This window comes from Suricata suricatta, chromosome 9 (assembly GCF_006229205.1).
Source record: "Suricata suricatta isolate VVHF042 chromosome 9, meerkat_22Aug2017_6uvM2_HiC, whole genome shotgun sequence".
In the NCBI taxonomy this organism is placed as follows: domain Eukaryota; kingdom Metazoa; phylum Chordata; class Mammalia; order Carnivora; family Herpestidae; genus Suricata; species Suricata suricatta.
In genome coordinates, this window is record NC_043708.1 from 61,788,810 (window position 1) to 61,815,327 (window position 26,518).

Here is a 26,518-nt window from a genome sequence, read left to right on the forward strand (position 1 = left end):
ACTATTCTAGGATTTTATGGCTTCATTTAGGTCCTTAATCCATTTTAGTTGGTTTTTGTGTATGATGTAAGAAAGTGGTACAGTTTCATTCTTTTACATGTAGCTGTGCAGTTTTCCAAAAGCTATGTGTGGAAAAGACTCTCTTTTTCCCATTGCACATTCTTGTCTCCTTTGTCAAACATTAATTGACCATATAATCATGAGTTTATTTCTGGACTTTCTATTCTATTTTGTTGATCTGTGTGTCTAGGTCTGTGCATGTACCATACTGTTTTGATTACTTTGGCTTTTAAAAACTGGAGCAGGGATACTTATGGCAAAATCTCAGACTTATTTCCAAACAACACCCTAAAAGTCTTGTATTTGCAACACTTTTGAAGTCCTTTTCTATCTAGCTTCTTGCATAGATTAACTGTCATATCATCTTTCCCTTTATTTTTGTCTTTGGATTCAACAGCAAACTCAAGAAAGTTTTACAAAGAATTCATCCTATTACTTTTAGAAATACTTTTAGAGTAAAAAAAAATACAGAATGATGATATGTAATGATCATATCTGAAGCATTTCAGTCATAAAAATACATGATGAGATCTAAACTTTATTCAAACTTCTCAATTTTTCAAAAGAAACTTTTTTCCTATCAAGTTTTTTCTTTTTTTATTCAGTGATTTTTCATTGTTTGGTTTATTTTTTCCAAATAATCCAAACTTAACTCTACCCTGTATTTTTTCCAATGAATCCAACTCTTTCTTTACATAAGAGCCAATGGATAAGAGGGCAGGGAAGCATTGGGTTTACTTTCAAATGGAATTCTCTAACTAAATCCAATTTAGTTTGAGTCTTTAGATCTTTAACATATCATTCACAAATTCTTAGGACTGATCAACTAATAAAAATACTATATTAACAGAAATTACTGTGGTGTCATTTTATATGATTCTTCTTATATGCAATTCAAAAAAAAAGATTTCTGGGAAGTTTCTAGTATAAGGGAAAAATAAGATTATTGGAGGCAGTAGTGAGGCAAGAAAAGCCCTGGAGTCACATATTCACGGATCCAGATCTTCTTCCTCCATTTATTAGTTCTATGATCTTGGGTAACTAATCTTTCAAAAAGTTAGTTTCTTCATCTACAATGTTATAAAGATTAAATGAGACAATGGGTGGTAACCTAGTTGCTAAGACAAAGTACACATTCAATACTGCTAGCAAACAACATAAGAGCTCCATCCTTTTAGTGACTGACACTTAATACTACTTGGCTTTTTAGAGGAATATCTTCCAGATGATCAAAAAAATTAATTTGAGAAAATAAAATAAACTGAGAAATACATTTCCTCACAATGTATGATACCTTGTTTTAGCAACATTGGGTTCCCCTGAGGGAATTGGTCTATGTTAGATCAAACCTGTCTGGTAAAGGTTTATTGAGATGGCATTTGAAAAAGAAACCTAACTTGTGATATATGCAATTCACCACTGGAAAACTGACCTACTTAGTACAAATTCCATGGAAGTCAGGAATTTCTGTGAAGCCTTTGTGAATTAACAAGAACCCCCAAGTTCTTAAAGGAAATGTTTAAATAAATGTAATATCAGTGGTCAACTGACTCACATGGCAAACCAAATTCTCTCTTTTTAAATTTTTTTCCTGGTACTTTAAAAGGGAAAATGCTTGTTTAGTCCTCTTTCTTAAGATTCTCTATAAAATATTACTCCTTTTCTTAAATGAGTTATATATAGTTAATATTTGGCAATTAAAACTTATTCATATATTACCTGTGATAATGAAGATTTGATCCATAATTTCCTAAATTGTATTGGAAAAATGGAATGACTTCATTTCAAAATTCAATAGACTTATTTTCTGTTTATAAAACTCTAGTTAATTTACTTAAGTAAAACAAGAGTGGATGCATATGCAATGTTCATATCATTAAAAAAGGCCCTATCTTAGAGAGATAATTTAGAATGCTGATTCAGGACAGTGACCCTGGGGCCAAAATGCCGAGATTTGAATGCCAGATCAGTTACAAACTAGCTGGGTATGTTTGGAAAAGTTGCTGAAACTCTTTGCTTCAACTTTTCTTCTGCAAAATTGAGAAGATAATGATATATATATCATATGGCTATTAAAAGTCTTACATTAATTAACATGTAACAGAAAAGGGCCTAACACCTATTAAGTGTTACTATGTTAGCTATTATTATTGTTTTTGCTGTTGTCTTTTGGTCCTTCAGAAAAGGAATGCTCATTTTTATTTAGTTACTCCAAAGCAAGGATACTGTCAGGCTTCAGGATAACCTATCAATCCATTTATAATTACATGTAAATTTCTGTATAACCCTGTGTGTTTTTTAAATAGTTTCATTGAGGTATAATTGGCATAAAATAACTGCACAACATAAAGTATACAGTTTCATACATTTCAACATGTAACTATACCCACAAAACTATCACTACAATCAAGATCCTAACTATACTTATCATCCCCCAAATCTTCACTACCTTACATAATTCCTCCAGTGGTCACATAGATTTTATCCTATAATTTTTGTTTCTATTTTGTTTTACATTTATATTTAGATCTATGATCCATTCTGACTTCATTTATTTTTAAAATTTTTGGAAAATGTTTATTTATTTTGAGAGAGAGAGAGAGAGAACATGCAGGGGAGGTGAAAAGAGAAAGAACAGAGAGAAATCCAAACAGGTTCCACATTGTTAGTGCAGAGCCAGGTGTGGGGCTCAAACTCACAAACCATGAGATCATGACCAAAGCCAAAATCAAGAATCAGACGCTCAACTGACTGAGCCACCCAGGCTTCCTGACTTCAATTTTTCAGGATGGTGCAATATAGTTAAATCTTGTATTTGTGCATATAGATATTCAATTGTTCCAGGATTATTTGGTGAAGTATTTCCCTTGGAGTTGCCTTCGCATCTTTGTCAAAAATCATTTAAACCCTTATGCACAGCTCTATTTCTGAAATATCTATCCTGTTCCACTGATCTATTTCTTGGTCTTGGTCTTGACATTAAAGCCATACTTTCCTGAATACTGTAGCTTTATTCTAAGTCTTGAAATCAGGGGGTGTAAATCCTTCAACTTTATTCATCTTTTCCACAGTTGTTCTGACTACTCTAATGCCTTTGCATTTCCATGTGAATTTTAGAATCAGCTTATAAATTTCTACAAAATACATTACTGGAAATTTCATTTGAATTACATTGATCTTACAGATAAATCTGAGAGGAAATTGCTATTTTAATAATACTATGCCTTCAGATCCATGAACACAGTATACTTCATCACTTTTAGTTATTTAATTTCTGTCACCAATATTTTATGATTTTCTGAGAACAGGTCTTCATGTATTTTGTTAGATATATCCTTATGTATATTTCATATTTTTGCTGTTATTATAAATGATACTGTTTTTTTAATTTCAAATTCTGGTTGTTCATAGATAGTACATAAAAATACAATTGATGTTTGTATATTGGTCTTGTATAATATAACCTTGTTAAAATCCTTTATTAGCTCTAGGATCTTTTTTTTTGGAGAATCTATAGCAATTTCTACATAGATGATCATCGAGTATACGAGTAAAGATAATTTGGCTCCTCATCTCCCAAGTGGCATGTCTTTAATTCCTTTTTTCTTGCTTTCTTACACTGGCTAAAACTTCCAATGCAATGTTAAACAGAAATGGTGAATATGGACCTCCTTGCCATGTACCTGATATGAAGAGAAAAGTATTCTGTCTTTTACCACTAAATACGCTAGCTTTAGATTATTTGTAGGGTGCCTAGGTAGCTCAGTCTGTTAAGCATCCAATTCTTGATTTCAGCTCAGGTCATGATCTCATGTTTCATGGGCTCAAGCCCCATGTTGGGTTCTGTGCTGATAGTGTGGAGCTCGCTTGGGATTCTCTCTCTGCCCCTATCCCACTTGCTCTCTCTCTCTCTCTCAGTAAATATATAAACTTAAAAAAAATAAAAAATATATTATTTGTATATGTCCTTTATTAAGTTGAGAAAGTTTCTATTTTATTTTATCTAAATAGTTGAACTTAATGGCATAATTATTCATAACATTCCCTTCATATTATTTTACTATAAGTCGAATATGTAGTGATGTCTATATATTATTCCTGATGTTGATAATTTGTTTCTTCTCTCCATTTTCCCTAATCAGTATTAATAAAGCTATTATCTTCTCAATAAACCAGTTTTTTTTATTTCATTGATTTTTGCTCTGCTGTTTTTCTGTTTTCAATTACAGTGGTTTCTGCTCTGATATTTATTTTCTTCACCCCCCTTCCTTCTACCTACTTTGTATTTAACTTGCCCTTCTTTTTCTAGTTGCATATGGTGAAAGCTAGGATCGCTATTTTAACAGTAAATTTTGGTGGCACAAATTTTAATATTTTTTCTATTTCTATTCAGTACAAATCACTTGATAATTTCCCCTTTTCATTTTTTCTTTGCTCTATGAGTTGTATATAGATTTTCTATTTAGTTTCCATATTTGAGGATTTTGTAAATATATGCCTATTATTTATTTCTAAACTAATTCCATAATAATCAGAGAGTATACATTGTATGATATGAATCCATTTATATTTTAGACTTATCCTGTGACTCAGAAAAGAGTCATTTTTTGTAAATGTTCTGTGTGCACTTGAAAAGAATATATTTTTTTGTTGTGGGATGAGGTGTTCTAAATGTCAGCTAGATAAAGTTCATTTATGGAGTGTTTATGGCTTTTATATTCTTAATGATTCTCTGTCTGCCTATACTATCAATTATTGAGGAAAAGTGTTGGAATCTCTGCCCAAAACCGTGTATTCCTGCCTATTTGTATCAGTTTTTGACTCATGTAAGTTCTGTTATTAGAACATAAACATTTACTAATGGTGTGTCCTGCTTTGAAATCTAATTTGTTACATGTAAACAACTGTGTTAGTTTAATGTATATTTTTCCATACCTAACTTATTTTGTCTTTATTATTAAGGTGGGTTTATTTTAACAACATATAGTTTCATCTGCTTGTTTTTTTTTAATCCAATCTGACAATTACTGCCTCTTAATTGAGGTTTTTGGGCCATTTATATTTAATAGAATTACAACTGTGATAGGTTTAATCTTCCATCATGCTTCTTTCTCTTTGTTACAGCTGTTCTTTGTTCCCATTTTTCCTTTTTTCCTGAATTGTATGTGTGTGTGTGTGTGTAAGGATTTCATTTCCCTTGTTAGACTATTAGATACAGTTTCTTTTGTTTTAAAAGAGTCATAGCATACATTTTTTTCATTTCACAGTCTATCGTTAAATGATATTATACTACCCATCTAGTATAAGTACCATTCAACAGTATAATTCCATTTCCTGACCTTTGTGATATTATTGTCATGTTTTACTTCTATATGTGCTATAAATCCCACAATACATTGTTACTATGTTGTTTTAAACCACCTATTATCAATTAAAGAGATTTAAATAATACAAAAATAATTTCATATTAACCTACATAGTAGCAATTTCCAGTGCTTAACATTTCTTTGTGCAGATTTAAGTTTCTCACTACCATTTTTCTGCCTGTAGTATTTCTCATAACATTTCTTGTAATGCAGTTCTTTTGGTGATAATTTTTTTCTTCTTTTGATGTCTTGATGTCTGCAAACTGTTTTTATCTTGCTCTTTGAATATTTTCTCTGTGTATAGAATTCTTGATTGTTATTTTTTTCCAATACTTTAAAGATGTTGCTCCACTGTTTTCTGATTCATATTGTTTCTAAAAAGAAAGTCTACTATAACTCTTAATAATAACTCTTACTAAGTCTGCTATAGCTCTTAATAATAACTGTTTTCTCTGGATGCTTTGAAGATATTCCCTTATCACTGGTTTTAAACAAGTTGAATAAGATGTCCCTTGGTGTAGTTTTTTCATGTTTATTGTGCCTAAAGTTTATTGACACTCTGGATCTATAGGTTTATAGTTTTCATCAAATTTGGAAAATTTTGGCCATTATTTCTTCAAAAGTCATTTGTCTGTATGTCCTTTCTTTTAGGGATTCCCATCACATATATATTAGGATGCTTAATATGCTCACTCATGCATTGTTTTCTATTTTGTCTTGTTTTTCTCTGTTTAATTTTAGTCAGTTTCTATTGTTATGTTTTTAGGTTTATGAATCACTTCTTCTGAAATGTTTAATTGGCTGTTAATATCCTTCAGTCTATTTTTCATCTCAGTTATTATAGCTTTTATCTGTAAAAGTTTGATTTTAGACAGATATCTTCAATGTCTGTACTTAATAAGCACAATATTTTTTCTAACTTCTTGAACATATGGAAGGCAAATAAAATAATTTTTAATGTTCTTGTCCATTCATTCTATAGTCTGTGTCATTACTGGATCTGCCTTTATTGCATAATGTTTTTCTCTTCATTCTCAGATTTTACTTTTTTTTTTTTTTTTTTTTGCATGCTGACAGTTTTTGACTAGATGTTAGGTACTATAAGTTTTACCTTGTGGGATCCCGGGTGTGTGTATGCCTACAGGTATTCTTGAGTTTTGTATTAGAATGCAGCTAAATTACTTTGAAAGACTTTGATTCTTTCAGCTCTTGCTTTTAAGGTTTTTGGGCAAGACTAGAACAGCATTTAGTCTAAATTTGCCCCATCACTAAGGCAAAATTATTCTTAATACTCAATCATATGCTCTGTGAATATGAGGATTTCTCCTATGACTGATGGGTAAAGGAACTATTCCCAGCTATGTGGGAGATCCAGGAATTGTCCCATCTGTTTTTTTTCAAATGGTTCTTTCTGCTTAAGACATGAGAGAATCCCTTCTGCATATGTCCACAGCTCTCTTTCTGCAGCTATCTCCTCTCTAGTACTCTGTCCTATAGCAAATTTAGCTGTCTTGATCTCCTCAGACTCCCAGACCTGTCCAACTCAGTGAGACTGCCAGGTTCTGCATAAATTTCCTCTCCATATGCTGTGCCGTGGAAGCTCTAGGCAGAAATTTGGGTAACCATAGTATCACTTCATTCATTTCACATCTCTTCATTGCCTAGTATGCAAAGTTAAAAATTGTGATTTGGGGAGCACCTAGGGGGCACAGTCAGCTAAATGTCTGATTTCAACTCAGGTCCTGATCTCACAGTTCATGGGTTCAAGCCCTGCACTGGGCTCTGTGCTAAGAGCTCACAGCCTGAAGCCTGCTTCAGATTCAGTGTTTCCCTCTTTCTCTGTCCCTCCCCGACTTGTGCTCACTTGCTCTCTCTCTCTCTCAAAAAAAAATTAAATTGTGATTTTGTCCAGTTTTTCAGTTGTTTCAGGTACATGGGTAAATCTGGTCCCTCACTTTATCTTGGCTGAAAGTGGAAGTCTGCTTATGTATTTTAAGAGGAAGAATGTCTATAGCCTTCATCAAGGAGTTATGACCTATTCACTAAAAGATAAGAAACACTGTTCTGAGTAAATTTGTAGATTATTGGTATGGATTACTATTGTTACTATGGATTGTCTTATACATTTTCATTTTCATCTATTGTAGGAAGTGATATTTAAACTGTTAACATACTAGTTCTCTATAATAAATGCATAATAAATTCAGAATGCTATTTTGGAAAGTGGGATGGCTAAAGGTAATATAAATGTATAGTATTGTCAGTCAATTTATGGGCTTGAGTCAATGAAAGGAATAAAAGGAATGATGTTCAAGTTTCTTTGACTCACAAATAAAGAAGACTAGGGAAGAAAAAAACAAAAACATATAATTCAAATGAAAATTAGAATTAAAGCTTGAAAAGTATGGACAGAGACCAATAGTACAGGTAACACACACACACACACACACACACACAAGTAAGTCTGGGTAAAGAGTTTAAATGTATGAAGAACAAGTGTAATGAAAGCTGGTTATGCAATTTCAAAATCTTGATAAGGGAAAAGGATAATTTTGGGATTTGTCAGGATACTTGATAAGGGAGAAAGTGCTTTGAGAGTTTAATACAAGATCTCTTGCTTTCTTGTAACTTTTAAAAAAGAGATAAATATATTCATTATTTACCTAGTTAGGGGGTAATAGAGAAGTTTGTTTCACATATATGCACTTAACCTAAATTTTTCTGAATATTATGGAAAGGTTTGCCATATTTTTGTCTGTAATTAGCTATGAATATTACATAGTATTATAGTTATTTGTACATATGTATTATCTTTTTAGCTATGCTTTTTAAGGAGGGGGAAGGGATTTTATTTACCATTGAATCTCTAACATTGATTATGTCTTAAAGAAAATTCACTTATTTAACAAATATTATGAAATACCTATTAAATCCTATGTGAAATTTTAGGAATTTAATGGTGAACAGAAATTGGCTATGTGGCTGCTCTCTTCAGGCCATTGGAGAAGACCAATAGTAACCAAATCATCACACCAACAGATGTCAAGTGAATAATAAGGAACACTGTATGTGTGATTAAGAGACATCTCCTATATAAGCTATTTCCAAAGTGACCAATGAAGAAATCCTATAACACAGTGACTGAATCAGAGCTTCTAATTCTCAGTATCAGAACCCAATCCACATTTAAAAAAAAATTTAAATCCAAGTTAGTTAATATAAAGTCAAATAATGATTTCAGAAATAGAATTTAGTGATTCATCACTTATATACAACACCCAGTGCTCATCCCAACAAATGTCCTCCTAATGCCCCTTGCCCATTTAGCTCTCTCCCCCTAAACAACCCACTAGTTTGTTCTCTGTATTTAAGAGTCTCTTATGGTTTGTCTCTCTCTCTCTTGTTTTTATATTATTTTTGCTTCCCTTCCTTGATGTTCATCTGTTTTGTATCTTAAATTCCACATATGAATGAAGTCATATGATATCTGTCTTTGACTGACATATTTAGCTTAGCATAATACACACTAGTTCCATCCACATTGTTGCAAATGGCAAGAATTTCATAATTTTTGATTCTCAAGTAATGTTTCATTGTTTATATATATCACATCTTTCTTCTTATCCACTCAGCAGTCAAGGGACATTTGGGCACCTTCCATACTTTGGCTACTGTCAATGGTGCTGCTATAAACATTGGGGAGCATGTGCCCCTTCAAATCAGCACTCTTGTATCCTCTGGATAAATACCTACTAGTGCAATTGCTAGGTTGTAAGGTAGTTCTATTTTTAACTTTTGAGGAACCTCCATACTGTTTCTCAGAGTGACTGCACCAGTTTGCATTCCCACCAGCAGTGCAAAAGAGATCCTCTTTCTCTGTATCCTTGGCAAAACCTGTTGTTCCCTGAGTTGTTAATTTTAGCCATTCTGACTACCGTGAGGTGGTATTTCATTAAGGTTCTGATTTGTATCTCCCTGATGATGATTGATTTTGAACATTTTTTTTAATGTGTCCATTAGCCACTTGGATATCTTCTTTGGAAAAGTCTCTATTCATGTCTTTTGCCCATTTCTGCACTAGCTTATTTGTTTTTTGGATGTTGAGTTTGATAAGTTCTTTATAGATTTTGGATACTAATCCTTTATCTAATATGTCATTTGCAAATATCTTCTCCCATTCTGTCAGTTGCCTTTTAGTTTTGCTGATTGTTTCCTTCACTGTGCAGATGCTTTTTATCTTGATGAGGTCCCAATAGTTCATTTTTGCTTTGGTTTCCCTTGCCTCCAGAAATATGTCAAGGAAGAAGTTCCTGTGGCCAAGGCCAAAGAGGTGGTTGCCTGTTTTCCCTTTAGGATTTTGATGGCTTTCTGTCATATGTTTAGGTCTTTCATCCATTTTGAATTTATTTTTGTGTATGGTGTAGGAAAATGGTCCAGGGTCATTCTTCTGCATGTCACTGTCCAGTTTTGCCAACACCATTTGCTAAAGAGACTGTCTTTACTCCACTGGATATTCTTTCCTGGTTTGTCAAAGATTAGTTGGCCATATGGTTGTGGATCCATTTCTGGGTTCTCTATTCTGTTTCATTGACCTATGTGTCTGTTCTTGTGCAGTACCATACTGTCTTGATGATTACAGCATTGTAACATATTTCAAAGTCTAGAATTGTGATGCCTCCACTTTGGTTTTCTTTCTCAGAATTGCTTTGGCTATTCAGGGTCTTTTCTGGTTTCATAAAAATTTTAGGCTTATTTGTTCAAGCTCTGTGAAGAGTTCTGGTGTTATTTAGATAGGGATTGCATTGAATATGTAGACTGCTTTGTTAAGTATCAATATTTTAGCAATGTTTTTTCTTCCAATCCATGAGCATGGAATGTGTTTCCATTTTTTTGTGCCCTCTTCAATTTCTTTCATAAGCTTTATATAGTTTTCAGTGTATAGATTTTTCACCTTTTTGACTAGGTTTATTTCCTAGGTATTTTGTGGTTTTGTGACTAGGTGTATTTCCTAGGTATTTTATGGGTTTTGGTGTGAATGAGTCCTTGATTTCTCTTTCTGCTGCTTCATTATTGGTGTTTAGAATGCAACCAACTTCTGTACACTGATTTTATATCCTGTGACTTTGCTGAGTTCATGGATAATTTCTAGCAGTTTTTTGGTGAAGTCTTTTGGGTTTTCCACATACAGTATCATGTTGTCTGCAAAGAGTGAAAGTTTGACCTCCTCCTTGATGATGTGGGTGCCTTTTATTTCTTTTGGTCGTCTGACTGTTGAAGCTAGGATTTCTAATACTATGTTGAATAACAGTGGTGAGAGTGGACATTCTTGTTGTGTTCCTGACCTGAGGGGAGAAATTCCCAGTTTTTCTCCATTAAGGATAATATTAGCGGTGGGTCTTTCATATATGGCCCTTATGATCTTGAGGTATGATTCTTTTACCCCCACTTTCTTAAGAGTCTTTATTCAAGAAAGGATGCTGTATTTTGTCAAATGCTTTTTCTGTATCTATCAAGAGGATCATGTAGTTTTTATCCTTTTTTTTACATTAATGTGTGATATCACATTGACCTAGTTCACATTTTTATCCAATAGCTCATACAGAGTTTCCTTCAGAAATAATTTTTGAAGAAAAGAGTTTACCACCATGTATTCCAAATCATGTTTCAGAACTTGGAAACACTGTCATTATCATTGGAACTATTGCCACTATCACACAGGTCAAAAGGCATCTTCTTGGTGTCATATAGATGAATGGTCTTATAGAAATGTAACAATATTCAAAGCCATTTTGTGGGTATATGTACCCTGATAATGAATATAGTTTTAAACCAAATGTCAGAATAAAAGAAAATGTATTAAATAAAAGCATGTACTCATTCATTAAGCAAATATCTATGAAGCGTTTACCATGTGCAAGTATGGTAAATGTCCCAGGCCTTGCAAACAGAGCACTGAAAGTCTCTGTACATGAAAAGTCCAAGGGGATGGCATGAGGGTGAGGCATATAAAAAATAAGCAAACAGACCACTTAGAGACTTCTGATTCTCTGCATAGACAGCCTCCCCCAATGGCCAATACTTGCTTGCTGATCAAAGCAATGTGGACTCTAACCAACAGAGACCAGAAGCAAGCGATACCTCTAGCTTAATTAGATACCCTTTGCTGACTATATTGTTGCCATTAGTCCAACTCTCTTCTCTCCTTTTCTTAGTGATTTTCAACCTTGTTTAGCACAGATCTTATTTGCTACCTCCATTATACCAAAATCCTACACATTCAGTAGCCAACCTAAAGAAAAGGGGAGAGTTTTCTCTATCTGCAATTTATATCTACCACTATGTGTTAGCCTGAGCCTTTAAGAAGTAGCCGGGGTTTTAAAATGAAAGCTTACTTCTACCACAGAAGCAGGATAAGATTGTCTACATGTAGTCCACAGAGATCTAGTCCTGCATCCCTGATCATATGATTTCGAGCAAATCCCCAAAGAAAGCCATTTTTGTCTCTTCCAAAGCAGCTTGAAAGCTTCCAAAATGTCAGAGCTTCTCCAGGTGCAGATGGTTTTTGTGGAAGTTTTATTATGGCCACTACCATGCTTAGAGGCTTCAAAACTATAGAATAGAAAATAACCTCTTTTGCCCTTCCAAACACTTGAAAAAAAGAAAGAAAGGAAGGAAGGAAGGAAGGAAGGAAGGAAGGAAGGAAGGAAGGAAGGAAGGAAGGGAAAAGACACCAGCTAAAGAGCTTCAGAACAAACAGGTCATTTCCAGAAAAAACATCCAATTATATAGACTCTGATTACTGGTAATAACTTGGAAGTCTTAAGAAATTTAACAACTTCAGCTCAAAACAATTAAATTGAACTGTTGATGATACAATCACCCCCTAGACTCAACATAGCTGCAGATGCAGAGAAAGTGAGAAGGCTTACTGATTCACTGTCCCTTCTGTTCCCAAACCCTAATGCCAAACACATCAGATAGCAAATATTAAGGCTTTGTTAAAATTAGAATTATAGGAGAAAAATTATTTTAGTGGCAGGGTTATTACATTTGATTTTTCAATTTTGAATCCTAGACTTTCCAAACCCATAGAACTGATAATATAAACATATAAGAAAAGCTGTCCATTCCATGTATGCATATATGTATTTCATTTATGTAAGTCAAACATGAAAATTAGGCCTTCAACTAATGGACACTGACTTCAAGGTCATTTGGGGAATGCAAACTTTTAACTCAATAAATCTTTTCCATTAAGAATATGAGAGTTTTCTGGAAAATAAGCTTATTCTATATTATTATTAAACAACTTTAGTCACATATATTTCCTTCATGTATCAATGGCTCAAACTTATAATCAACTGGGAAAATTCTTAAAAGAAACCCTACCCCAACCTTGAACATTGCATTAAAACTCACAGAGGAAACTTTCTACTCTCAGCAACGCGCATCTATGAGAAGGAGCTCCAAGCAAAGGAAGTTTGTTGTACAAACAGTGTAATTCGTCATTTAATGAAAAGGTAAGCAAAACACTTTGTGTCATTGCCTTATATGTAGAGCATACCCATTGCTACATATGCTGTGAGAGTAGAAAGCTCCCTTCTAACAAAATCTTCATGGGATATTGTATGATTAAAGAATACCTCTGGTGAAGGAATGATTGAGGGAGTTAATGGCTTAGTTTCGTAAGATTAAGCAAACTCTTCTGTGAAATTTTTCAAGACAGTGAGATACACTGAAACATTTCTTATTGGTAGGCAAATACATTTCTGTGTTACGACAAATGGAATTTCATTTAGTTGTTGAAGACATTGATCTCTTTTGTTCAGAAAACCACTTGTAAAATGAATACCTCTTAGCTACTCTGACCTGCATGAGGTGGTATCTCAATGTGGTTTGGGGGCTAAAATGAACAAATCAGGAGACTATAGATGCTGGAAAAGATGTGGAAAAATGGGCACCCTCCTACACTGTTGGTAGGAATGTAAACTGGTGCAGCTACTCTGGTAAACAGTATGTAGTTTCCTCAAAAAATTAACAATAGAACTCCCTTATAACCCAGCAACAGCACTGTTAGGAATTTACCCAAGGGATACAGGAGTGCTGATGCATAGGGGCACATGTACCCCAATGTTCATAGCAGCACTTTCAACAACAGCCAAATCATGGAAGGGCCTAAATGTCCATCAACTGATGAATGGATCAAGAAGATGTGGTTTATATATACAATGAATACTACATGGCAATGAGAAAGAATGAAATCTGGCCATTTGTAGCAACGTGGATGGAACTCGAGGGTGTTAGGCTAAGTGAAATAAGTCAGGCAGAGAAAGACAGATACCATATGTTTTCACTTATAAGTGGAACAGGAGAAAATTAACAGAGGACCAGGGGGAGGGGAGGGGGAAAAATAGTGGGGAGAGAAAGGGAGGCAAACCATGAGAGACTCTTGAATACTGAGAACAAATTAAGGACTAATGGGGCTGGGGAAATGGGGAAGGGGGTGAGGGACATGGAGGAGGGCACTTGTTGGGATGAGCACTGGGTGTTATATGGAAACCAACTTGACAATAAACTATAAAAGAAAAAAACATTTTGTAAGGATTTCAATAATTATAAAGAATTGCACCCCAGCTGTGGAATAAACAGAAACAAAAATCATTGAGTTAAATTCTTAAATAACAACTATTATAATTATTTCCCTCATACTCTGTGATAGGAATAAAACTATTTGATAACAAAAAACAGCAAAAAAATGAATACATTTTCCAAGTTCTGGAAATAGTATTTTTTTCTGAGAAAAATAAGAGACCATTATACTTAAAAAATATATCACTCACAGACTCCTTTCCCATCTTCTTTTGTAGTCGTGTTTGCCACTGGACAGCTTGCATGACAATGGCTTCCCATCTTCTTTCAAGATTTACAATGATCAGTTGCATGGGCTGGTGGTCTGCGTTCAGATTGCAGGTGTCCCGGTCATCCAGGAGATGCTGGCACAGTCGCAGGACGGAGGCCACTCCACGTCGCCGCTGTTTGATTTCACCGCAGAGGGACTGAAACAGAAAGGGATTGATCCGTGGGTATTTATAAAGCAGAATTCCCCCCAAATTTAAACACCTTCTTCCACCATAATTTCAAATTATAGTGATTTGCTTGGCTATAAACAATAAGACAAGAGGGGCTCTGGAGTCGCCTTCGATTGGAGATCTATTGATACCCAACTAATGCCAAAAAATTTAGCTGCATCCCATTCCTCTGTTTTTCCAATCCTTTTTTCTTCACTGATTTCTCCATCTAAAATGTTGGGTTCCACCTGGACATCTAAGTGATTTACAACTTATAACTTAATGAAACTTAGGTCATATGAATCCCAAACAGATTGGCAAGCTTTGATTCCAGGTGACAGGAAACACAAGATAGAGAAGTGCCCCAAAAGGAAATGGAATTTTTCCAAATTCACTTCTAGATTTTTTGAAGCCAGAAGTTTAGTTTTCTACTGGCTGGGGATAAGTTAAATAAGATTGCAAAGAAGTTTCATACATAACATCTATTATTGGGGAAAAAAAGGATAAGCAACATTTCTCTTCCGAAGCTTGATTAACAAAGCAATAATGTTCTGAGAGCAGAAATTAGGATACTGGATTATTACTGCACTATTTGTTGGTTGCTGTTTCTTTTAATAGACATTCTCACAATTTAAGAAGGATATGCACGCATCAAAATCACATTTTGCCCCCAGAAACATTTGTATTGCTGCAGTGACCCTAAGCTGAATGATTCAAGCAAAATAGTGGGTACACATGTCTAAAAATATTATATGTTTTCTTTGCCTACGGATAGTGTGTAAGTGATATTCTAATTCAAAGCCTTCAGGAGAAATGATGATTATATCCAGAAACATCACTGAATTACTAATCTCCTTCTACTGCTACAATTGGACTGTTCTAACAGTTAACAGATTGCTTATTAATCAACAAGGGTAAACAAGACAATGCAATTTCATTTAGTGTGAGAGTTTTAATGCCTAAAAGGATTTGTGCTTAAAATGTTAATCTAGATAAGGCTTCATTAGTAGAAGTCTTAAAATGATTAAGTGCAGTTCATTGAAATGTGCACAGAGTGGTAGTAGATCAGCAGGTGGACATTTCATACAGATGTTCCACTTATTGATATAAGGCATGCTGTAGCCATTTAAATGACCCTAACTTAGTAATAGCTGAAATTCTATTATTTCTGTAATGAGAGAACACTGTACCTTTAATATTTCTGAATTTTAAATAAGGTGAATGACAAATTCCCAAACCTCTATTTATGGCAAAATATGACTAGGAATTTTATTATTCAATTTATACCAGTGCAGCATTTTTAGTTATGTTTCCTGAACTTACCCTTATTTATTTTCCTAGCATTCATTATTATTTTCCTACATAACTCCTAATATAACCACCAGGTCTGACAAATTTCTGTACTGACACTATTCATTTGTTCAAGGCTCTGAAAGAGGAGAAACCCCTAGACATTCAGAGATAAAATTTGAGGGCCTACCAAAGCAAAAAGCATTGTTTCCATCCTTTCCAATCCTGCTAACTGCCTTCCTCCTAAATGCGTTCTCTCTCTCTCTCTCACCCCCCCCCCCCCCCCCCCCCCCCCCCCCCCCCCCCCACACACATCCTTCAGTTTGTTCTCCTGCTCTAGAACTGTTGAGCATGTCAAACTGTGAAGCCTAATTAATACCTGCCAAATTTTGGTACAATATTAACATTTTAAGATATAATATAGCCAACTGAAATAGGTTGAAATGAGATCTGTGAATATGGATATTGAGGATTTCATTTTCTGTTCTTGTTTTGTTATAAATTTTTCAACAATAAGGGGCTAGAAAAATCAAAAGTGATATTTCCATGCCATAAAACTGGATCTTGCAAAACTCTTTTTGAAAAAGACTAGACTAGTAATTGCATTCATCAAGCCATCAAAAAGTCCCCGTGTCTTAGCCAAATGAAAACCATGGATGGCACAAAAGTATGTGTACACCTAGCACAGCCACATTGGTAACATTTACAAAGTAGCCTATATGGGTTTCATTCATCTTAAAGGCATTTTCAAAGTTCTGAAACAGGGCTTGTGAGATCACTAGGGGAATCACTAGGGGAAATTTTTATAAAGGTCATTGGCCAAAATCTTTTTCTGAGTATCTGGAGTGTATCCAGTATTTAAGCATCCACATGATCCTCAACCACATCTTAATATGAGTCAGTCCAGGTAGTTTAAAAACTGAAAGCTCTTTCTGATGTTCAATATAGGATTTGATTCAATGTTGACATTCACTACCTAATTTTTGGATCATCACAAATCTACAGTTTTCTTTTTACTTTAAATATCTAAAGAACTTAGTCTACATTCTGGATTAATAATTTATCCTATGTGCAAACTAGGAAATAACACTACTTTAAAAAGGAGGTGAAGATTGAGAATTTTAAATGGCCAACATATTTTTGATACTTTTTTACATCTGGGAGATATAACTAATAAAAGAATATTCTTCTATATAAATGTGTTTCCATGACAACCATTAATATATACATATTTATTTATAATCACAAACACATACTAAATAAAACTAGTGCCTTTTCTGGCAATGTTTCTTAGAATCAGTAGTTTATGTTACTTTCATGATAAACTATGCACAGAGAAATGTTAAATATAACTACACAGAAACAAATAAGTATTGTAACTATTCCTGGCTTACATTTTCAGAGGAAAAGTACTTTTAAACACAAATCCAAACTAAATAACCTAAGTAAAGCACTGAAATAAGATAAACTCATCCTTGCCTCTCGGACCTCCTCAAGTGTACATTGTACCTTCCATCTGCTAGGCACTGTTTCAGACATGGAGGCTTCAAAACAGAGCAGGTTACTGTTCTTTCTCTCAAAGAGCTGAGTCTACTGAAGGTGGATTACCCACAAATAAGCATGTAGAGAGAGACCAGTTAACAGAAGTTCACGCAAGTTGCTTTTGGAGGAGTTGGTGAAATCTCCACAGAAACAAGGGGAATTCAGAGGGTCCAAGCTGAATGGCTGTGGTTATAGAGAGTAGGGTTGGGAAGCAAGTAGCCTGGGGTGGTGGGAGCACCTAGTGTGTTAGGCAGAAGAGACAGTAAAGCAACTGGACAGGAAGGAAGGAACAGAAAAATTTGGAAAGCTTTTCATTATGGCCAATTTTGAAGCATTTTCCTTGATATCTGGTGAGATCATACCAGTTCTCAAGCATAGTGGTATTGCCTTCACAGAAAAGTATAAAGACAAGAAGAGTAAAGGAAATTTAAAAAGAAAGAAAAAAACCCCACTAATTATCAGTATGTCTAAGAGACTCCAAATGCTTTTGTATTAGTTGTCCTATTATTTGGTAACTGTTAGGCAATATGTTCTTAGAAGACTACCTCTTAGTATGGAGGTCATTGTTTGTATCACTTGAGAATCCAATTGGCGGAATATAGTTTGATGTGCTACTTTTATATTTATAATGATCTCTTTTATTTTCCTTATTTTACATTTCTACTCAATTTCCTCTTATTAAAAAGGCAAGCTTGCTATGAGAAGTGTAGAAAAGTAAAAATAATACTTAGTCATTGTTTTCCTTTACAATAATCAGATATCTAATTGGACATGTTCCAATAGAGTTCCCAACAGGCTGAAGGTTTTTATATTGCATGTATAAACTGTCAATCTGGTTTTCAATTAATCAATGGTGATGCAAAGGAGTGTTTTTGGTCTATCTGGAGGGGTTTCTTTTATTTATTTATTAAAAATTTTTTTTAACATTTTTATTCATTTTTGAGAGAGACGAGACAGAATATGAGCAGGGGAGGGGCAGAGAGAGAGGGAGACACAGAATCTGAAGCAGGCTCCAGGTTCTGAGCTGTTAGCACAGAGCCCAACGAGGGGCTCAAACATGAGATCATGACTTGAGCTAAAGTTGGGCACTTACCCGACTAAGCTACCCATGTGTCCCTATTCATTTTTTTTTTTAATGAGGGTATTTCTTTTTCCTCTCCTGACATTCTGTCAACCTTTTTGATTGCTTAAGCCACTCTATTATTAAGCCAAATGTGATGTAACATCCTTTTTGACACTAGCTTCAGTTTAACACTCTTAAAGGTAAGACTTCCAATACTGATACTTTATTTTTCATTATATATTAAACATATACATATACACACACATATACATATATTGTATAATATGATTATATTTACTTCTATACTCATATTTTTTACATTAAATAATAGTGGCATCTACTATCACAGAAGGATATAAATGAGCTTGCAAGAAAAGAACTACAATTAGACCAAAACCAAACCACACAATAAGTAAAATGTAAGAACTAAATAGACAAAAGAGAGATGAGGAGGAAAATAAAAATTTAAAAATACCAAAAGTAAACAGAAAAAATTCTATTCAAGAAATTCCAAAGCAACTTTGTCTCTATATCTCTTACATAATTTCATTCAGAAGGTTAATATAACATCATTAAGTAGGTCAATATGAACAAAGTGATAGGACTTTAGATGATCTGTCAAATAAAAACTATTTATGAAACAATTCCATTTATAAGGTCAAACGTAACTTTATTTTCTAGATTGATCAATTTTTTAACCATATCTATTGAGTCCCTCTCTACAGCAAGCACAATTAAAAAGTTTCAACCTGCATATATGATACATACCTGCCTTCACTCTAGTTGGGAGTAAAGAAATAATAGAGAGAGGAAAAAAGTGAAAACGACATGCAAGTTCTTCTGGCTTAAATAGTCACAAGTAAATGGCTCTGTCTCTTTGTTGCAAGGGTCTCCTACACTTTTTCATGTTTTCTTTCCCTTTTGTACTTTCTGTATTTTACCATTTTAATTTCCATGAGATGGGCAACTGTCTTCTCAGTCTGCTCACTGTGACTAGATTTGTAGAGCAAAGATTCTCAGAGACATCCCCAGGCCATGCAGCATTAGCATCACCTGGAAACTTGCAAATGCTGGCTCTCTAGTGCCACTCCTCACATTCTGAATCTGCACCTCTGGGGCAGGCCCCAGTGAGCCATGATTTAACAAAAATCACATGTGGTTACAATACATGCTACAGTTTGCCTAAGGAAACCTAAACCTGGCCTAAGGAAACAGAGGAACTTAGTTTTACAGATAAGAAAATTAATCCAATTGAGCAGATTTTTTTAGAAGTATAAAACAGAAGTTAAAAGTTTGTTTCTGGAGTCACATCGTTAGCCCAGAGCCTAGAGACCACACCCATTGGTGATCAGTTCTTTTTTTTAACTGTTACTGAATTACTGCAAGAAAATGAATCAATCAATGAGTAAGTCTTTTTTGACCATAGATATCTTTATCTTATTAGCACTTGCTTGATGATCTTCGGAATTTTCAATGTAATTATTAAGCATGATGATACATTAGGCTGTTTGAATACTATATTTGAAATTTTACTCCACTTTAATCAATTTTATCAAATAAATTATTTAGTAATTAATGACCCTAATACATATGGCGTTGTGCTAAAGATGCCTCTCTCAGAAAGTGTATATAATAAAATAAAACCATGATGATTGTTTGGAAGGCACAAAGCATCAGATGCAGGTAATGTCAATATAGCAGCCATGATCTAACAAGAACATCTAGTACGTGGGGAAAATGAGAGGCAATACTGGTACCTCTATGAGCCTCCAAAAGATGCTTTTAACTGGTGGATCCTAGATTATTATTTTGGGGCAAGGATGGTAAAGATAATATGAATGGTACTTCCTACAGTAATAAATATTTATTGGGTATCATCTATGTGCTAAATATCATGCTTTTCACTATAGGATTGGAATTAGTAAGTAAAAGGAATGTAATAAGATGTGGTACCTGTTTTTAGGTGCTTGTGATTTGGCTGTAAAGACTCTGCCTTTTCAAACTAAAAAAAAAGAAAAATCAATGCAAGGCAAAGGTTTTTGATAAGACCTAACCCATCCATTTGCTATAAGTTTTAAATAAAAGGAGATGCATAGTGAATAGTGAGATTGTGACCCAGTGTAAGGTTTAATATATATACATGCCAATTATGGACATTGACTTGGGGGATATAAAGATGATTGCTAGCAGGAGTATAGATTAATGTTAATGGAACTAGTACTATGTTAAAGTTGCTGAGATCAGAAAGGTGGAGGGAACAGAAGTCAAGCATTACAGCGGGAAGAGTCACATAAGAGAGGTCAAGAAACTGTAGTTTTGGTAACATTTTAAAACAGGATGGAAGTTCAAGTGGAAAATGATGATAATCATAATTCAATTATCCATCCATCAATCCATCCAACAGTCCAAATGTACTTACTGAGTGCCTCTTATGTTTACCAGGCACTGTGACTCTCAGGGGTGGGGATTTAGCAGTGAGTAACAAGATTTCTGCTTTCATGTAACTTACATTTGAATTTGCAGGTGTTGAGGGGTAGTGGTAAGAGGCTGGAAACAAAACATAAATCAAGCTACATGAAAATATCAGATAGTGATAAGAGCTGTAAAATAAAATAGAGTAACATGGTGAAAAGTGGTGGGGGTGACCTTAAACTGCATAGTCAATAAAGCTTTTCTGAAGGGAATATATCACATAATAAAACATTTAGATTTAGAAACAACATAACTTAGTGTTCTGATGCTGCAATAATTTAGACAAAATAATGTTTATAACAGGACCAATTTATGCCACAGAAAGGCCTATTTTATGATTAAGTATAGGGTATTAACGATTAATGATTGAATGCTTACCAATAAACATGTGGAATCAAAAAGATCTTGGTACAATTAAGTCAGAAAAAGCATTTCCAATAAAAGGTGCTGCAAAAATTGGATATCCAACTGCAAAAGAATGAATTAAACTCCCCCACTTCACTTCATATACATTAACTCAAAATGGATGACAGACCTAAATGTAAGAACTACAACTAAAATTGGGGTGTCTGGCTGGCTCAGTTGATTAAGCATTTGACTTCAGCTCATGTCATGATCTCATGGTTCGTGAGGTCAAGCCCCATGTTGGGCTCTTTGCTGACAGCTCAGAGCCTGGAACCTGCTTCTGATTCTGTGTCTCCCTCTCTCTCTGCCCTCACCCCACTGCTCACACTCTTGTCTCTTTTTCTCAAAAATAAAATATTTTTAAAAAATTTTTTAAATTTATTTTTAATTTACAATTAAAAATATCTGAAAAGAAAACATAGGAGTAAATCTTCATTACCTGGGGATAGGCAATGGTTTCTTAAATAGGACACCTAAAGTAGAAGTGACTTCTGACTTCTTAGGCAGTGATTTCTTAGATATGCTACCAAGAATACAAGTGACTTTTAGACAACTTAATCAAAGTTAAAAATTTTGCTCTTCAAATGACACCATAAAAAAATGAAAGACAACTCACAGAAAGGGAGAAAATATCTGAAAACCCTATGTCTGAAAAAGGACTTGTATTCTGAATATATAAAGAACCCTTAAAATTCAACCATATAAAGATAGGTAACTCCAATTTTAAAATGGGCAAAATATTGAATAGACATTTATTCAAATAAAACATACAGATGTCCAATAAATATATGAAAATATGTTCAATATCATTTGCCAATAAGGAAATGTAAATTTAAACCACAATTAGATATTACTTCACCTGCACTGCAATAGCTAAAATAAAAAAGACAAATAACAATGTTGGCAAGGATATAGGGAAATTGGAATTCTCATAAATTGTTGGTGAGACTTCAAAGTAGGGCATTCACTTTGGAAAATAGTATGACACAGAGCACCCGGGTAGCTCAGTTGGTTAAGCATCTGACTCTTGATTTCGGCTCAGGTCATGATCTCACAATTAAGAGAAAGGGCTCTGCGTTGGGTTCCACACTGAGCCTACTTAAGATTTTCTCCTTCCCTCTCCCACTGCCCCTCCCCAACCTCTCTTTCTTAAAAAAAAATAGTATGACATTTCCTCCAAAAGTTAAACACCGAATTACTATATGATCCAGTAATTTCTCTCATAGATAAATGCCAAAAGAATTGAAAACATATGACCACACAAAAACTTTCAGACTAATATTCACAACCATGTTATTCTTAATAGCCAAAAAGTATAAACAACTCAAATATATATCAATGGTGAGTGGATTAAAAAACGTAGTATTTTTTTATCCATACAATGAAATTTTATTTGATTATAAAAAGGAATAAAGGGGGGCCTGGCAGGCCTAGTCAGTAGAGCATGTGGCTCTTGATCTTGGGGTTATGAGTTCAAGTCTTGCATTGGGCATGGAGCTTACATTAAAAATAAAAAAAGGCATAAAGTACTGATACATACCACAACAAAAATGAACCTTGAAAACATTATGCTAAGTGAATAAGCCAGACACAAAAGGCCACATATTGTATGATTCCATTTATATAAAATGTTCAGAAAAGGCAAATGCATAGAACGTATATTGGTGATTTCCTTGGCTTACAGTCAGTGGAGGACAAGGAATGACTGCTAATGGTTAAGGGATTCCTTTGGGGGGGGTGATAAAAATATTCTGAAATTAGATTTTATGGTATCTGAATTATATTACAATAAAGCTATTTTTCTAATCTCTTGGTAAGGCCAAGTCTATATCATCAGTCACATAACTGGTAATAGAATCAGAGAATTTATCATACATACCTGTAGGGTGTGTCATGACAAGAGATCTTATGCTATTACTAATACCATTCAAATATCACAGTTCTGCAACAATGGGTCCATACACATATTAGTACACTTAGAAATGCAAACAGAGTTTTCATTTATTTTTTTTAAGTAATGGCTATATAATTCCCTGGAATAGAGTCATAACTGCAAACCTATAAATCTCAGTCAACAGATAAGACATTCTGCTATATGATAAAAATAATACAGTGCCATTTTTAATATAGCTGTCCTACTTCTAGAAATATCATAAAATATAAACATAAAAGTATATATAGAAGAGCATGGATCTGGAAAAGGAGCTGAAGAAAACGTAGAAATTGAAGAATGTTAGTTAAGTCTAATTACTGCAGTGGTGAGTTTCATGTACGATCATATATATCTTATGAAACTGTAATCCATTGTGCCTTTGGTGTCAGTACAAAAATGAGAAATGTGATATGTTAGATGGATTTCATGTACTTTACCAACGATCATTCTAAGTTAACTCTATGTAGGTGAACCTAGAATAAATTTTTAAATTGTTATGTTTTTCAAATATTTAATCAAGGCTTTACTATGGGGTGCCTAGGTGGCTCAGTCAGTTAAACATCCAACTTTGGCTCAGGTCATGATCTCACGGCTTGTGGGTTCGAGCCCTGCATCTGGCTCTGTGCTGACGGCTCAGAGCCTGTTTCAGATTCTGTGTCTCCCTCTCTCTCTGCCCCTCTACCACTCATGCTCTGTCTCTCTCTACCTCAAAAGTAAGTAAACATTAAAAAAAAAAGAGTTAATCAAGGCTTTACTTGATTGCAAAATAATTGCCAATAATCATTGATTATTAAAATGCTAGAGCACTATTCATAGTATTTTCTTAATTTCCACTAATCTCATACACTAATAACAAACATTATTTGTGCATTTCTTCCTCCAATGCATTTTTAAGGTATTTTATATGTATTGGCTCATTTAATCCTCACAAAGCATTATGAGGTATATATATTATTGTCATGTACCCATTTTACAAATGAGGAAATGGAGACACAGGGATGTTAAGTAACTAACCAGAGATAACACAACTAATAAGCAGCAGAGGCAGGTTGTTACCTCATGCAATTTGAATCCTGAGCTAATTAATAAAAACACTATGCTACATTTCCTTTCTACAAGACCTGAAGAGGCTTGTAAAATTTCTCCGTTTTCAGACTGTTCCGGTCCCTTATTTCCAACCAGAAGTGGCCACAAACATCAAGTTATTGTTGGTAAGAAAGCCAATAATGTATTTTAGTACATTATTATCTTATACCCATTTCGAGGCCTATGTTAAAAATTAGTAATCCATGGGGTGCCTGGCTGACTCAATCGGTAAAGCATAAGTCTCTTGATTTAGGGGTTGTAAACTCAAGCCCCACGTTGGGTGTAGAGATTATTTAAAAACAAAAATCTTTTAAAAAATTAGTAGTCTATGCAATTCTTAATTCTAGGGTGGTTATGATAGCAGAGGTTGAAGAAGTACTAATTCATGTACTGAGCAAATATTTACTGAACACCTATTGTAATGGGCACTGTTCTGAGTGTTTGAGATGCATCAGTGAACAAAACATACAAACTTTCTACCCTCAAGGCCCTCATATTCTAGCAGACAGTGGAGGATATTCTTTTTTTCTGAGAAAAATGTAAATTATATACATACTCAAAAAGAGATTGAACAAAAGTTAAGAACCATTTATTAGGCAAATGATTATCAAAGTTTCCAGCAAAGTGTCAGCGGATCCTTTGGTCCTGACAACACCATTCTTGAGTCAATTATGTGCTTACCTCAACTATATCTAGTGTATAAGCATTTCAATTAAGAACTTCCATCCAGAAATTATAAAGGGGTAATTCTTCAAAAGAGCAAAAAAATTAAAATACCTCAAGTGAGGTATGAATGATGACTTGCATATTTTAAAGGATATATGGGCAAATGTCATCTGCATATTTTAACTGATTCCAAACTTAAAAGACACCAGCCAAGATAGGAACTCAGCTCAGTTGCAAACCCTGGGACTTAATCTATATTGCAGCTAAATATTCTATAAGCATGCAATGGAGTGCAAAAAATAGCAATTGAAAAATGATATGATTAAATGGCACGGCATGCAATCATTTGCTCTCAATTATATCAATGTATCTTCTTCATTTCTAGGAGTCAGGCAGAAATATTGTTTTTTAAATGCCTCTATTAAATTGGTCACCAATAATAAAATAGATGAGAGTCCTAATAAGCTCATTTACATAACATACATCATACACTACAAAACTATTCTCTCCAAACAGTTTTGCTCATAGATTTGTCTCCTGGTTGTCATGAGTCTTTGCTACATTAGCAGATTTCAAAAGCATAATACTGCCTTCAGAACCATTTGTAGAAAAACGTTTATGAAACTTTTCTAGTTAACCCTTGGCAGGATCCTTATTGCTAATTATGGAAAAGGTATTGATATAATATCTTGGCTGTCACATTTTATTATGGTGATGGTAGAAACAGAATCTAGGTCTGACATTTTGGAAATACCACCTAATTGCAAGTTAGAAACAGGGAATGACAGTTTTAAGTAGATTATAACTTCTTTCAAAAATAACAAACTGGTTTATTTAATGTAAAAGCTGGATTTTAAAAATAGCATTAAAGACCCCTGAATTGGTTTACCAAGCACATCTCTATCAGCTCCTTGAAGACAGTCTGGGATGTGTGCCAAAATAGTTTCAAAATTGTACACGACAATATAAGTCTAGATTCTAACACCCAATGATTTCTTATAAGCATTTAAAATCAAAATATTTTCAGTGATTACTTCTATTTTTAAGAAAAACCATCTCCTCTGTGTTCATTGAGGCAGCAGGTAAGTGAGGTCCAAAGACAAATCACCTTAACTTTCATGGCCTAATTAATTTAACCTTTGACCTAGAAAAAGATTTTACTTTTTCTTACAATCTAGTATCCTCACCAATAAGGTTGGATCACTAAGGGCCACCAGGACTATTCTTAATAATACTTTCGATTCTTGGATGAATGGTGTCATCAAAGGAAAAGCTAATCAGTTTGTTAATTCATTTTATATTTTAATTGTTTGTACTTTTCATGTGTTGCAAAACATTCATTATATTTGGAAAGGAGATTTCTATTTCTATTGGCTGTTTTTTTTAAGCTGTGGACCAAATTATAATAACCATTCTAAAATTGCAACCCCTCACTGTATTATTCCATGAAAGCTGTTGTTATCCCTGTGTGGTATTCTTTAATTTTTTTGTGACTTTCCTTACATTAGGTTAAGTACTTTTAAATATGCTTGTTTTTAAGGATCAAGCTCAGTGGTTGTGTGCTTAG

The 26,518-nt window shown here is 34.1% G+C and overlaps 1 protein-coding gene across 2 annotated transcripts in view; it reads right to left on the reverse strand.

Annotated features, from left to right (window-relative positions):
- The window catches only part of AKAP6 (A-kinase anchoring protein 6), a 481,813-nt gene that overhangs the window by 47,815 nt on the left and 407,480 nt on the right, over nt 1-26,518 (reverse strand). For both annotated transcript variants that reach the window (XM_029951555.1, XM_029951556.1), the window contains one exon: nt 14,267-14,482. In XM_029951555.1, the coding sequence (XP_029807415.1) occupies nt 14,267-14,482 (216 nt within the window). The remainder of the gene's footprint in view (nt 1-14,266; nt 14,483-26,518) is intronic.